The sequence below is a fragment of the Balaenoptera ricei genome, chromosome 13 (genome assembly GCF_028023285.1).
Source record: "Balaenoptera ricei isolate mBalRic1 chromosome 13, mBalRic1.hap2, whole genome shotgun sequence".
In the NCBI taxonomy this organism is placed as follows: Eukaryota; Metazoa; Chordata; class Mammalia; order Artiodactyla; family Balaenopteridae; genus Balaenoptera; species Balaenoptera ricei.
The window spans coordinates 77,930,914-77,945,611 of NC_082651.1; the positions used below are offsets into that span (position 1 = coordinate 77,930,914).

General features: G+C 46.3%; 1 protein-coding gene across 1 annotated transcript in view; it reads left to right on the forward strand.

The window, feature by feature from the left end:
- Nucleotides 1-787: 787 nt before the first annotated feature.
- Nucleotides 788-14,698, forward strand: part of CAPN14 (calpain 14) — a 59,019-nt gene continuing 45,108 nt past the window's right edge. The window contains 10 exon segments of the mRNA XM_059942610.1: nt 788-799; nt 2,764-2,833; nt 3,693-3,811; nt 3,934-4,070; nt 4,451-4,625; nt 5,240-5,302; nt 7,052-7,137; nt 10,332-10,406; nt 11,377-11,540; nt 12,542-12,709. Coding sequence (XP_059798593.1) covers nt 788-799; nt 2,764-2,833; nt 3,693-3,811; nt 3,934-4,070; nt 4,451-4,625; nt 5,240-5,302; nt 7,052-7,137; nt 10,332-10,406; nt 11,377-11,540; nt 12,542-12,709 — 1,069 coding nt within the window.

Here is a 14,698-nt window from a genome sequence, read left to right on the forward strand (position 1 = left end):
GTAAAAACTTTCAAGATCCTTTCCAACTATTAATTTTGTAAAATCATTTCCCCTTTTATGAACAAGTCATGATCTGTACATAGAGATGTGGGTTTTCCTATTCATAATCAGTACCCACAAAAGCATCTGAAAACTGCTCAAGAATGCCTGATGTCATCACCTCTAAAAAATGCATTAGAGACCGGACTTTAGCAGAGAGAAGTGGCAAGCCAAATTTTTAAGTCTTTTTGAGACACAAATGTAACTGAAAATGTTGAATCTGTAAAAAAAAAAAAAAAAAAAAAAATCAATAAATCAATTAGAGATAAAATTCTGTTGCATTAAGATAAATTCTCAGTGATGGATTCAATTAACCACATTTTATTCTGTGAATTCCTCCTTGGAGCTTACCCCTGTGCCTAGTGCCACGCAGTAACAATCCACCTGGGTTAGGTAGTGCTTTAGAGCAGACTTCTCTGTAAAGGGCCAGGCTGTAAATATTTTTACTTGTTGGTCATATGATCTCTGCTCTAACTACTCAACTCTGCTTTTGTAATGTATATTGCAAAAGCAGCCATGGACAGTACATAAATGGGTAAGTGTGGCTGTGTTTCAAAAAAGCTTTATTTACAAAAACCAATGGTGGGCCAGATTTGGCCCATGGACCATAGTTTGCCATCCCCTGCTTTAGAGTTTATTCAAGCCACTTCACATCGTTGTCTCTTTGAGTCCTGAGAGTAGGCACAGTATATGTCATCTCCTTTTTATAGGTAAAGCAACCAGCTCATGCATGGTAAGTGGTCTGCCCATGGCCACACAGGTAAGAGGTGGCAAACCCAGCCACCTGCTGGGTTTTCTAATTCCAAATCTGGCACACCATGAACACTGTACAATGCCTGTTACACAAAAGAAGTATAGTTCTTCCCAAGATAAATCAGGCAGGGCTGATTCTTAGTCTTGTTCTTTTGTTCTGACTGTCAAGAGGATGGAATTGATCATTTTTTTCCATCTGATAACTCTTAATCATGTAGACAGAGCCATTGTGCAAGGAGCCTAGGTTTCTATTCCAATTTTACCTGAGACAACTCAGTGGGTTGTGGTGAGATGCCAGAGCTCTCTGGAAATCAGTCATCCCGTAGGAGGATTCTACAGGTCCACTGTACCTGTGAGCAGGGACATGCTTCTTATTTCTTTTGTTTCCTTTTCAGAGCCCCGACTCTACCCTTATTGGTGAGTCAAGAGCCAAGTGTATGTGTCCAGCATGGTACTGTGTCTGCACATAGTAGGTTCTCAGTAAACATCTGAAGGAACTGACCATCAGGGCAGGGACCCGAGGCGTGAAAGAGACCCAGTGTCTCACCTGGTGATGGTGCTCAATGTTCACCAGCCAGTTAACATTCTAAGGCCTCCTGGGGGTCATGAGTACCAGGGATCCCCCACCCCACCATAAAGATCTCTCTTGCCCTCAGCATCTACAGAGAAGGCAAGCATAGCCAATGTGGGAAAAGTGAAGGTTGAGGCTCTGACTACTGATTTGCTGAGGACAAATGAATCCCGACCTGAAGAACATGATGGATGAGTCCAACTCCCTCTGGGGAGCCAAGGAAGCTCTCAGGCCAGGCAGCGTGTCTTCAGGCTGCACGCGCTAATACCTGTGTCCTGGTTAGTGTGTTCATTTACCAGTCTGCTCCAACATTGCTCACTTACAACGGTTAAAGTGCATTTCCATATATGACCGAGACCCATGTGGCCCTTTGTAGAGAGCTGTGGCAATATGGGAATGAGACAATTTCTTCCACAGCTTGTAACAGAAGACACACAAGAACTTCCAACGGGCTGCATCTGGGTCTAGACTCTCCTGAAGGTGACTTAGGAATACTTCTTTAAAGATAAGGTATGTGTGTGTGTGGCCTCATCCTGAAGAAGCTATTAATCACTTTACAAGTGTTCTTCTCTTCATAAAACGCATCAACAAGTCCTTTAAAAGGCAACGTCTTAGTGTGTTCAAAGGCAATCCAGCTCCCCCAAACTTGGTTAACACAGAAGATTTCCCAAACACGGCTAGTGAACAAAATGAAGTCAATCTGTGCTACAGATTCTCCCCTTTTCTGTTCCCTATTCAGCCGTTACCATCAGGGCCTGTAGCCCCCGACTTACTAAGTCCCTACTGTGTGTGAAATTCCCAAGAGAGCCTCCTAAACTAGATGACAGCCAAGATTCTCCTTCTCCCAGAAAATCTTGGGAACTGCTGATGTAGTGAGTCTGTCACACACCTGACCTTGAGGGAAGCGTGCACATGCAAAGATGGAGGGATTAGGGCCTGCTGTGGAGCAGAGACGGCCCCCCACTCCCCCTGCCCCCCCAAGCCTGCATCTCAGCATGGAAGCCAAAGAGGCCGCTAGACTGGGGGTTGGGGGTAGGAAGGAAGAGTAGGGGGAGAATAAGGAGAATGAGAAATCTCTAGGAAAAATTAGAACACTCCCTAAGAGAGGTGCTTCCATTTTTCACAGATGCCCAAGAAAAGGCATTCTTGATACAAGTGCTACTTCTCAATATCTACACGGGGTTCTCCAGGACTCTCACTTAACATGAGCTGCAAGAAGGCATGAGAAATACAGTGGGCAGAATCTGTATGCCTGATTTTCTAGAACAGCCCTGATTTCACATATGTTCTATATTTATGTCCCCAGAAGTCCAGTTTGGGGATATGGGAAACTGTGGTCCTTGTAGCTCCAGGAGCTTCTTTGTTCTCGCTCAGAAGGACATTTCTGTTTGTTCCTACAGGAGCTGCACGGCAATCCCCACTTCTATTCTGCCAAGGCCAAAAGGCTGCATCTGTGCCAGGGACTGGTAGGTAAGTCTGCACAGCCCCTGAGACGCACAACTGGCAGTAGCCAGCCCAACCCAGACAAGGCAGAGCTGGGTGAAGAGGAGGGGGATTGAGAGAGCCCAACGGGGGAAATGGCCACCCTGAACTCTACCTTGACATGTTGTCCTTTGATGAGAAAATGATCACAACTGGTTCCCTGAGGATGCGTGGGAATGCCACACCTTGCCTAACGATCATCCTTGTTACCAGTTTACAGGTCTAAGTTTCATCTTTGGAAAATGTGCTCACTCTACCTTAGTCCCTGTAATGAGTCCTTCTTGGCACACCAGTCACTAGATACCCCAGAATCCAAGCAGATCTATCCTCAGCCCAACTTTGTTTTTAGAGGAATAGAAAAACCCTTGGCCATGAGGGAAGGCACGCGTGTAGTGATACCCATTTCACAGACAGAGAAATGGAGTCCAGAAGGGTTGAGGCTTTCTCAGAAGAACATAAATCAGTTACAGAAGCAGGCCTTAGAAAACTTTGGTTGCGTTTGGGTCCAAGTTCCTGACATTGGGGCAAGGGGAAGCTAAAAGCTGGTCCAGGAATATGGTTCAGTTCTTGGTGTCAAGTCTGGATTCCAGACAATGTTCCCCACCCTCTATTCTGCTCACTCACCATCTTCCTCCCCGGTATAGAATTCCCTTCTCCTAAACTAGGCTGCAAGCCCAGAGAGGATAGCAGTTGGCGCCAGACATTTCTTGCATGCAGTGAGCCCTCAGTAGATTCGTGTGGACACTTGTAGCATGTGCAGGCCTGTACAGTACACCCATGCAGACACTGCGGTCTGTGCACGCATGTCCAGCAGATTCATGTGGAGACTGTGTGCTGTCCGGCTTAGGCGACTGCTGGTTCTTGGCGGCTTTGCAAGCTCTGACTTTGCACCAGGATATCCTGAGTCGTGTCATTCCCCTGAATCAGAGTTTCACTGAGAAGTATGCTGGCATCTCCCGGTTCTGGGTGAGTGTCCTCCTGGTGCCCCAGCCTGGAAAGAGGGTTCTGGAAGAGTCACGTCTTTGCTCCCTGGGCTGACTATCCTCCATGGCAGTCTTCACTCACCAGCGGGCACTCTCTCCTTCCAGTTCTGGCACTTTGGGAAGTGGGTTCCAGTGGTGGTAGATGACCGACTGCCTGTGAATGAGGCTGGCCAGCTGGTCTTTGTCTCTTCTACCTACAAGAACTTGTTCTGGGGCACTCTTCTGGAAAAGGCCTATGCTAAGTAAGACAACCCCTTTCCTTCCCAGCCCTTCCCACCTCCTCTGCCTCTGTCTCCCTCTCATCAATGTTGAGGGAGGACAAGACGAAGAAGCAGTGAAGTTTCTCACGTGAGAGATGAGGCGCATCTCAGCAAACATAGAGGTCACGCTATCGGAACATGCTTTCAAGAGTCTTACCTTTCCCTGATGGATGGAGTTCTTTAATAGGGTTAGAAACTCTGAGTATATATTTTCTTCTTTTGCCCCTAGGATGGAAGGAAGGAATAGCAGACACATGACCGGGGAATAACCAAGTGGGGGATTCTCTAGACTTGTTTGGACCATCCCAGGCTACAGCATAGACACCCTTCCCTTAGCCCATGCTTATGCCTTCCCTGGGCAGGCTCTCTGGCTCCTATGAAGACTTGCAGCGTAAACAGGTATCTGAAGCCCTTGTGGACTTCACTGGAGGGGTGACAATGACCATCAACCTGGCAGAAGCCCCCGGCAACCTCTGGGACATCCTAACCCGAGCCACCTACAGCAGAACCCAGATTGGCCTTCAGACCCACTCAAGGGTGAGGCTGGGCTGCGCCCTGGCAGGATGGCCTCCTCCGCTGCTCCCTTCCCCTTTGTCAACCAGCTGCTGCTCTCACCTCGTGTGGGCCCCCGGACTCCACCAGCTCCCGCACCCAGAGTCCTGACGTTCAAACTAGAACAGCAGAGCTGAGCCCCCAGGGCAGGCGAGAACACCGTAGAATACAGAGGGTGTTCAGAGAAGGGAGTTAATAATTCTTGAGTGTCAACCACATGCAAGGCCATTTACCAGCACCACTAGCTGTCACCGTCTAATTTCATAACAAACAAGAACCCGGAAGTGGAGTAGGAAGCCCTCAGTTCAGCCCTGCCTCTGCTAACGACCGTCGCGTCACCTCACATGACTTAGCAGCTCTGAGTCTGTGTTGCCCTCGGGAAAGTGGGGAGCTAATCACTGCAGAGTGGCACCCTGACTTCTTGAAAGGCTCAAATGAGACTGCAGGTGCTGAAGAGCTTTGAAAACTGTAAGGAAACGCAGCATGGGTCTCTCCCACCGCCTCCCCATAAACCCTGGCTCCAGTCAATAAATCCCCCCAACTCTCAAGTTAGCTGTACACAGCAGAGTGCTGACAGGAGCTCTCTGTCTCTGCAGAAGGAGAGAGTGCTGAAGAATGGGCTGGTGCAAGGCCATGCCTGTACTCTCCCAGGGATCAGGAAGGTGGTGGAACCCAGCCCCTCTGTCTCCCTTCAGCCTCTCCCTTCTCTCCCGGGCCTTCTCACCGAGGCCTTGCCTCATCTTGGTGAACGTTGGTGTCTGTGCCCAGTCTAGGGGGTGAGTTTTTCTGGTAGGCCTGCCAAAGCAGGTAGTAGGCTCCCCGGACCTCCGTGCCGCTTCTCTGGGGTGAAGTGGTGGGTCCAGCCTTTGCCACCTCCATCGCACCATCCCCGCCTCTCTTGACAGTCCCAGCCAATCAGCCATCTAGCCCTGCTGTGCCTCACAACCCTTCTTTGAGCTTCACTTAGCTCTAGGCTGCCATTGATAGCTTTTCTATCTGGGTTTTCCCTCCAAATTCCTGCTTCTTTCCCACATGCTCCTTTCCCCACAGTCTCCCAGTTTCCTTCTGATGCTATCCATCTTTTGAGCTCTACTAAACATTGAGAGAAAGATGAACCAGACCGAGACCCTGCCTACAAGGAGCTTACAGTCAAGTATGGAGGCAAACCATATTTGAAATGGATAGGGAAGCAAAGTAGAAACTGAAAGAAGAAAGCAATGGTGAAAGGCTTGAGGGGTTTAGAGGTAGGAGAGAAGACATTTACCTGGTTGGGTTGGAGGGAAATCAGAAAAGACTTTATAGAGGAGGTGACATGGAGTTGGCCCCTGAAAGATGGGTAGATTTGTGTGAGGGGAGAAGTGCCTTCCTGGTGGAGGGAGGGCAGGAGCAAAGCACAGAGATAAGGAATCCACAGGTTGAATCTTAAAGAACCTCTGCTATCCTCTAGAGAGTGTGACTTCCCCAAAGTCCTCCAATTCCCTTTAACTCTGTTTCAGATTTTTTCAACTCCATTCGCACCTGACTTCTTCTTTCTCTTAGATCTCCATCAGTCATGTTTGTGTGTGTCAAGAACTTTTATTTTCATATTTAGATAACAAAATTTATATTTAAAAATATTTACGTTTATGATTTTATATTTATTTAACAAATGTATTTAACAAAATGTAGCACTTAATATGTGATAAATACTGTCCTAACTGCTTTACCAATGTTAACTCAATCCTCACAACAGTCCTATGAGTAGGTGTATTAGTGTCCTAGGGCTGCCATAACAAATTGCCACAAGAGAAATTTATTTTTCACGGTGTTTTTTAAAGCCAGAAGTCTGAAATCAATGTGTCCTTAATACCGTACTCACTCCAATGGCTGTAGGGGAGAATCCTTCGTGCCTATTCCGGCTTAGGATGGCTCCCAGCATTCCTCAGCTTGGAAGGCATAGCTCCGGTCTTTGCCTACATCTTCACACGCCCTTCTCCTCTGTGTCTTTCCCCTTCTCTTCTTTTGTAAGGACTTTTGTCTTTGGATTTAGGACCCACCCTAATTCAGGGTGATTTTGTCCCAAGATCCTTAACTTAATTACACCTGCAAAGACCGTTTTTACAAATAGGATCACATTGACAGATTCTAGGTAAACATATCTTTGGAGGAGGGTACCCATTCAACTCACTGCAGTAGATGTGACTATTGGCTTCATTTTACAGATCAGGAAAAGGACACAGAGAGGTTAAGTAACTTGCCTTAGGTCTCACAGCTAGTGAGCAGCAGAGCCATTTTCTCCTCTTACCAACTCCCAGGGCCTTTGATCGTTCATTTCAAGGTCTCATCTGCAGGCATGTATCTCACCCAGATATCTGCAACATTTGCTATTGGCACTCAGCCCAGCCACCTGGACTGGTTCTCATTTTATACAGGTGACCTCCAAACGTGGACCTGCATACCTAATCAAGCTGCAGAACCCCTGGGGAAGAGTGGAATGGAAAGGAGACTGGAGTGACAGGTGAACTTCTGATACCGGCTGGGAGGGGTGAGGACGGGGTAGGTGAAGGCTGCAAAGGAGGCTGCCTTTGGCACACAAATTCAAGAAATGAATGGATCCAAAAGATGGATAGCGTGCTTTTGACATTTTCACATCTGCGTTATCACTTAATCATTTTTATAGATGAAAAAATGAAGGCTCAGAAAAATAAGTGGAATATTACTCCGGATAGAATGTACTATACTCTATTTATTATAATTAATAAAGAGAATTGTCGGAGGGACTGAGTCTGTGTGGAAAAATGGCATCCAAAGATTTATATAAATTTTTTTTTTTTTTTGGCTATGTTGGGTCTTCGTTGCTGCGTGCGGGCTTTCTCTATTTGCAGCGAGTGGAGGCTACTCTCCATTGCAGTGCTTGGGCTTCTCATTGCGGTGGCTTCTCTTGTTGCGAAGCACAGGCTCTAGGCGCGCAGGCTTCCATAGCTGTGGCATGTGGGCTCTAGAGTGCAGGCTCAGTAGTTGTGGTGCACCGGCTTAGTGGGCATGTGGGATCTTCCCGGACCAGGGCTCGAACCCACGTCCCCTGCATTGGCAGGCGGATTCTTAACCACTGCGCCACCAGGGAAGCCCGATTTATATAAATTTTAAAGTGTTGTAGAAATATAGCATCATAATGTTGTTGGTAGTGGTTTGTTTAGGAAAACAAGTGCTTGCCTTTGAGAAAAATGACAGGTTAAATTAACTTTGGTGGCTGTGTGATCTTAGGCAAACTTCTTAATTTCTTTGAGCCAGAGGTGTGATGAGGATTAAATAAAATGATGGGCTTTATTCCATAGTGTCTAATCTGCTGTTAGTCTCATTCAGAGCAGTTTTCATTTTAGATATTATATTTTTTAATACTAGAGATACCATCTGAGAATATCTTTCACTTTTCTCTGCATCATGTCCATAGTTCCCTTTACATCCTTGAGAATATGAAGCACATTTATAATGGGTGTTTTAATGTCCTTATCTGCTAATTCCATCATATCTCTCTTATTTCTAGGTCTGTTTTTACTTGTGGTCATGGATCACAGTTTCTTTCTTTTATTTTTTTAAACATCTTTATTGGAGTATAATTGCTTTACAATGGTGTGTTAGTTTCTGCTTTATAACAAAGTGAATCAGCTATACATATACATATATCCCCATATCTCCTCCCTCTTGCGTCTCCCTCCCACCCTCCCTATCCCACCCCTCTAGGTGGTCACAGAGCACCGAGCTGATCTCCCTGTGCTATGTGGCTGCTTCCCACTAGCTATCTATTTTATATTTGGTAGTGTATATATGTCCATGCCACTCTCTCACTTCGTCCCAGCTTACCCTTCCCCCTCCCCGAGTCCTCAAGTCCCTTCTCTACATCTGCGTCTTTATTCCTGTCCTGCCCCTAAGTTCTTCAGAACATTTTTTTTTCTTTTAGATTCCGTATGTATGTGTTAGCATACGGTATTTGTTTTTCTCTTTCTGACTTACTTCACTCTCTAGGTCCATCCACCTCACTACAAATAACTCAATTTCATTTCTTTTTATGGCTGAGTAATATTCCATTGTATATATGTGCCACATCTTCTTTATCCATTCATCTGTCGATGGACACTTAGGTTGCTTCCATGTCCTGGCTATTGTAAATAGAGCTGCAATGAACATTGTGGTACATGACTCTTTTTGAATTATGGTTTTCTCAGGGTATATGCTCAGTAGTGGGATTGCTGGGTCATATGGTAGTTCTATTTTTAGTTTTTTAAGGAACCTCCATACTGTTCTCCATAGTGGCTGTATCAATTTACATTCCCACCAACAGTGCAAGAGGGTTCCCTTTTCTCCACACCCTATCCAGCATTTATTGTTTGTAGATTTTTTGATGCTGGCCATTCTGACTGGTGTGAGGTGATACCTCATTGTAGTTTTGATTTGCATTTCTCTAATGATTAATGATGTTGAGCATCCTTTCATGTATTTGTTGCCCATCTGTATATCTTAGTTGGAGAAATGTCTATTTAGGTCTTCTGCCCATTTTTGGATTGGGTTGTTTGTTTTTTTGATATTGATTTGATATTGGATCACATTTTCTGCTTCTTCATGTACATAGTAATTTTTTATTAGATACTGGACATCGTAAATTTAGTTGCTTAGGGATTATTTTGATACTTTGAAGTTTTTTTTTTAGGACAGATCTAGGAAAACTTTTAGTTGGGGCCTAACTTGACCCCACTACTAAGGTGTAGACCCTTTGAGTTCTCTCCTAAAGACCCCATGTATACTGTAAGGTCTTTTGACTCTGGCTGGTGGGAATTCAAATGATTTCCAGCCTGGTGTCAGCTCTGGAAATTGTTCTGTGTATAGTCCAGTCTTGTGGGATTTCATTTTACGTATGCACAGATTTTATTTTAGCCAAAGACTCAAGGGAACACCTATGAAGTTCTCTGGAGGTCCTTGTTTAAGTAGCTCCCTCCTCTTGGGCACTTTCCCCAGCAAATTCTAGCTGTCTTGTCTCCCTGAACTTCAGACTCTGTCTCTTCCACTCAGCAAGACTGCTAGGCTCTTTTTGGGTCCCCTTCCCTGCATCACTGTCTAGGGAATTAGTTTCAGGCAGGAGTCTAGGCAATGTTAGGGCTCACTTTATTTGTCTCTCTCCTCTTGGGGTCACAATTCTGTGCTGCCTGCTGTCTAATGTCCAAGAACAGTTGTTTCTTGTATTTTGTCCCATTTTTAGTTGTTTATAGTGGGGAAGTGGTACATGAAAGCCTTACTCCTTTGCGGCCAGAAACAGAAGTCCAAAATGATGGGCTGTGGAAAAAAAACCAATAGCAACATAGGTTCCAATGCTAGTTCTGACATTTAATAACTTTGTGACTTCAAGCATGTGACCTAATCTCTTTTAACCTCAGTTTCCTAATCTCTAAAATGGCAGTAAAAATCCCTACTTTGTAAAGTTGCTGTTAGCCTTAAATGAAATAAAATATGTCAAGAGCCTAGCCCAGAACTTGGCTCAGAGTGAGTGATGAATTAATGTCACACGTTGCTTTCATAATAGAGGATGTGAGATGTAATTGTCTGCAAGCAGTATGAAGATGAGAATAAATAGCTACCCTATAGAGCATTTACTGAATAATTTCTTGCATGTCCCTCTCAATCCTTTCCTTCCCCATGAAAACATTTCTTTTTTGTTTTCAGCTCAAGTATGTGGGCGCTACTGAGCCCCAAGGAGAAGATTCTGCTGCTGAGGAAAGATGATGATGGAGAGTTCTGGTATTTGACTCAGAGACTTGGGGCACGTGCCCTGGCTTACATTAGGACATCCATCCAGCAAACGTTTACAGGGTGCCTCATGCATGCCAGGCATCTCTTATACAGAGATCGAGAAGACCCTTTAGGGGCTCATGAGAGCAGAGACCCCTGGCATGGAACTCAGCAGGTGCTCAAAGCAGAGGGTGGGTGTGGCCACTGCCTCCTCTCCGACTTCTGTCTCTTGCCAACTATAAGCCACCGCACCTGTGCCCTCCAGAGCAAAGCAGTACTACTCCCACCCACCCCAAAGCCTCTCACCCCTTTTTATGAAAGGCCACCAGACACCCTGAGCTGATGCTGCTTCTGGGTGTCTGACATGAGACCCACCTGCTCCCCGTTCCTTCCACTTTTCACCCTTACTATTAACTCCCACGCTGTCCCTCTTCTCCCTGTACCAATCCTTTTCAGACTGCTGTGGCCCTTTCGCTCTTGAAGTAGGTGGTCATTGAACTCAAGAGTCCTGCAAATACTGTTATTTCCGTTAACAGATAGTAAACTGAGCTGGTTCAGACAACACGCCTCGGGGCACAACATTAGCCAATAGGGGCGAAGATTTTTATCAATTGATGATGAGGAACTGATTTGTGCAATTCTTATTGAACATGTATAAATCAACTGACTAGCTACGAATGCCCCAATTCCACTTTATCACCACCAGCAGCGGCCCAGGAGCATTGTCCTCAGGCAGCCATTGTTGGACGCTGCTTCCAGCCACGGGGTGGGGTTTCTTGGTAGCACCACCTGCCCGAGATGGACCCTCACACTGGTCCATCCAGCCCCAGTCTCATGGGTCCAAAGCCAGCTCAGCTCTGCGTGGGGGTGTGGAGGATGGGGCCCTGGGTCCAGCAGAGGGCTGGGATGCCCGTTACTTAGTTGCAGCCTCCCTTCTGATCCTGATGACTGGATGTCATCTCCTTCGTCCTCTACACAGGATGGCACTGCAGGACTTTAAAGCACATTTCATGCTTCTGGTCATCTGTAAACTGAGCCCAGGCCTGCTGAGTCAGGAGGTGGGCCAGAAGTGGTCGTACACCATGCTGGAGGGGTGATGGGAGAAAGGGACCACGGCTGGTGGCCCGAAAAAGTCACCCCTAGGTGAGCCTGTGCACAGGAGCCAGGGGCTCTTGGGTCTAAAGTGGCAGCTTCCCCGGGCAAAGGTGGGGCTGCAGACAGAGCCGCTGCCCAGAGCCCCTGGCTGAAGGTGAGGGGGCTTTGCTGGCCAAGCTGCGTGCGCTGGGGCCGGGCTATGTGAACCAGGGAGATGGGGCACTTCTGTCCTAATTTGCACCAGGGTGTAGAATTCTCAGTCAGGCTGCCTACCTCTTGGGGGTGTATCTTTCCAGAGGGTTCCCTTTCCTAATCGGCACCAGGAGGCCACAGGGGCACAGGCATAGTAGAAGGTTGGGTTACATCTTTCTGTGGTTTTACGATAAGGTCACTGATATGCTGAAGTAACCACCCCATAACAGGCAGGATTGAAATAGTATTTATATCGTATGTATCGGGCCCTCCTTACCTAGAGTTTGGTAGAGAAACAAAATCAAGGATTCCCAGGTCATCAGGTATAGGAGATGAAGGTGTATACATTCTCCAAGTGGAGAGGTTTGGGGACTGTGTCCCTTTCTCCACAATGGGCCATGTCTTGGGTAGGAAAGATTTGAAGGGGGTAAGATCTCAGCAGGGCCCAGGTGGCCTTGGCTCTGGCTTCATCTCCCCCACAGGGTCCCCCCAAAGGCTGAAGCTGCACATAAGCTAAGGCCCCCGTTAAAATGCTGCTCCCCTGGGACCACAGGCACGGTCTCTTCAGTTAGTTAACAGTCACTGGCCCAGGCAGTGAACGTCTCCAGGACACAAAGCCTGTGCCAGGCAAAAGCTACAGTGGAGAGTAACTCTCAGGTCTGTGTGTCCATAGAAGAACCCGGGGTGGAAGAGGTGGGAGGGAGGGGGACAGACCTGTGGTGAAGAGACCCCAGCTCTGTCCGGGTGGACCTTGGGTGGGAATCCTGGGGCAGCACCCTGGGTCTGTGCTCCTCTCTGTGATTTGGCAAGCAGGATGCTAGGGGAGCCTGTCTCACCTTGGCTATGTTCTGCCCCAGACACATTTTGGAAGAACCCGCAGTTCCTGCTGTCGGTCTGGAGGCCCCAGGAGGGCAGGAGGTTCCAGATGCCCTGCAGCATGCTGGTGTCCCTGCTGCAGAAGCCCAGGCACAGGCACCACAACAAGAAGCCTCACCTCGCCATTGGCTTCTACCTCTTCAGGGTAGGTGGGCCTCTCATGGAGTCTTATCATTTCTTCCTGTTTCCTGTCCTCTTTACCATCCATCTCTGTCTACCTACATCCCTCTCTGTCTACCATGGGTACAAATCCTTGGGAATATATGATCTAGAAGGAGCCACCTTCTTGCATTTGAACATCAGTTTCTACATCTGTAAAATGGGGACAATGATATTTATGCAAAAGGTGGAGTAAAGGAAGATCGTGTAGCAGTGCTTATCATTGTGCCTGGCACACAGTTGGTACAATTAATTCTGGTTCCCTTTGTCCCTCTCCAAAAGCCAAGCTTACCTTGCCTCACCCTTTTCTAGAATTTCTGATGATGGATTAAAATGTCACTGACTGGAACAGCAAGTCTTATGGGAGGGGAAGTGGCCTCTGGGTAGAGTCTTCTTGTATACCAGCCTCCATTAGAATTCATGCCTGTGAAAGATCTGGATTCACTGCCTAATGAGGCCTCTCTTTTTTGTTTTTCAGATGAGCAAGGTGAGTTGCACACTTGCCAGGCTGGCCCTGGTAGGGAGTGATGTCCCGGGTTCACTGAGACTGCAGCAGCCTTATGTAAGGAGCCGCTGGAAGGTCTGGCAATAATGCCAACTGCCTCTGTGTGTGCAAGTAAAGAGCATCTGCTGTTCTTTTTTTATCCAAGGGCCCCCCCAAAGTCCTTATACCTCCGTAGAGAGGTCTGAGCCTGATGCAGAACCAATAAATTTTAGAATCGATTAAATCCCTACATAAATACTTAGGGCTAATATTGAAGACTGTCACCGCATAGGAAGAATGATAAATCACAATCTTGCCTGAGTTATGAAGCCCATAATAAAACAGATCTATAACAGATGGGACATCAGGAGCCCGTGCAGCCCACCTACTAGGGGACAAGGGACAAAGGCTGGGAAAACAAAACAGAAACACAGGCAGGGGACAAGAGCAGCTCTGTGTTTCAGCTGCAGTGGCAGCCTACAGGGATCAGTTGAGAAGGCCTGAGCTATCCCAGCCTCTGAACGGTGGCAGCTATTCTTTGTTTCCCAAAGAAAACAGGAGTGAAAAACTTAATTTTCTCAGATTGGACTGAATCGAGTAAAAGGGTTTTTGTAAAGAAACCATTTTGCATTGGGTGTCTTGGGTCGGTTTGGGTTTTTTGTTTTCCTCACGAGGGAATACTGAGTGCTCCCAAAGTTGCCTATTAATTTAAAAAGAAAAAGTTATTTAGTTGGGGAGTGGTGGTGGGATGAATTGGGAGATTGGGATTGACATATATACACTAATATGTATAAAATAGATAACTAATAAGAACCTGCTATATAAAAAAAATAATAAAATTCAGAAAAAAAAAGTCTAGGAAATAGTATAAATAATGCCAGATCTCAAGATAGACATTGGTAAATCTAGACAAATCTAAAATGCCATGAATTTCTATTAAATTCTACTATTTCATTAAAAAAAAAAGCTATTTATATCAAGCCTATTCCTAAATAGAATTGGGTCAACCTACAATAAAAAGTATAAACAGAACAAAACTATGAACCAGTTACAGAATTCAAAAGGCGAGAAAAAAGTTAGAAATAGATGAGGGATAGGGAAGCAGTTAATTCTACCAGGAACATTAAACCTAGAACAGCTACTACAGCTGATTACAAAATTTAGTTCTGAGATTCCTGGCAGCCAGGGCAAAGACAGCAAAGGGCTGATCTTCTAGTGCTCATTGTCTCAATAAAGAAAGCATGCATCACCAAGAGACACATTTTGTTTCCCCAGCCCTAAGTGGAATCTGGGAAATGTCTTTACGTGGTGGGTAGTGTCTTTATCAGCAACTGTGTGCATCCCCCTTATGGATCTCCCCTCCCTCCATAGTCCTGCATGAGAGCCAAGGGAAGAGGAAGCAAGAGAGAAAAATAGGGCCAAAGGGGGATGTAAAAGAGGGAGGGAGAGAGAAAGAGAGAGTAAAAATATGAGATAAAACAAAACACAAACCAGA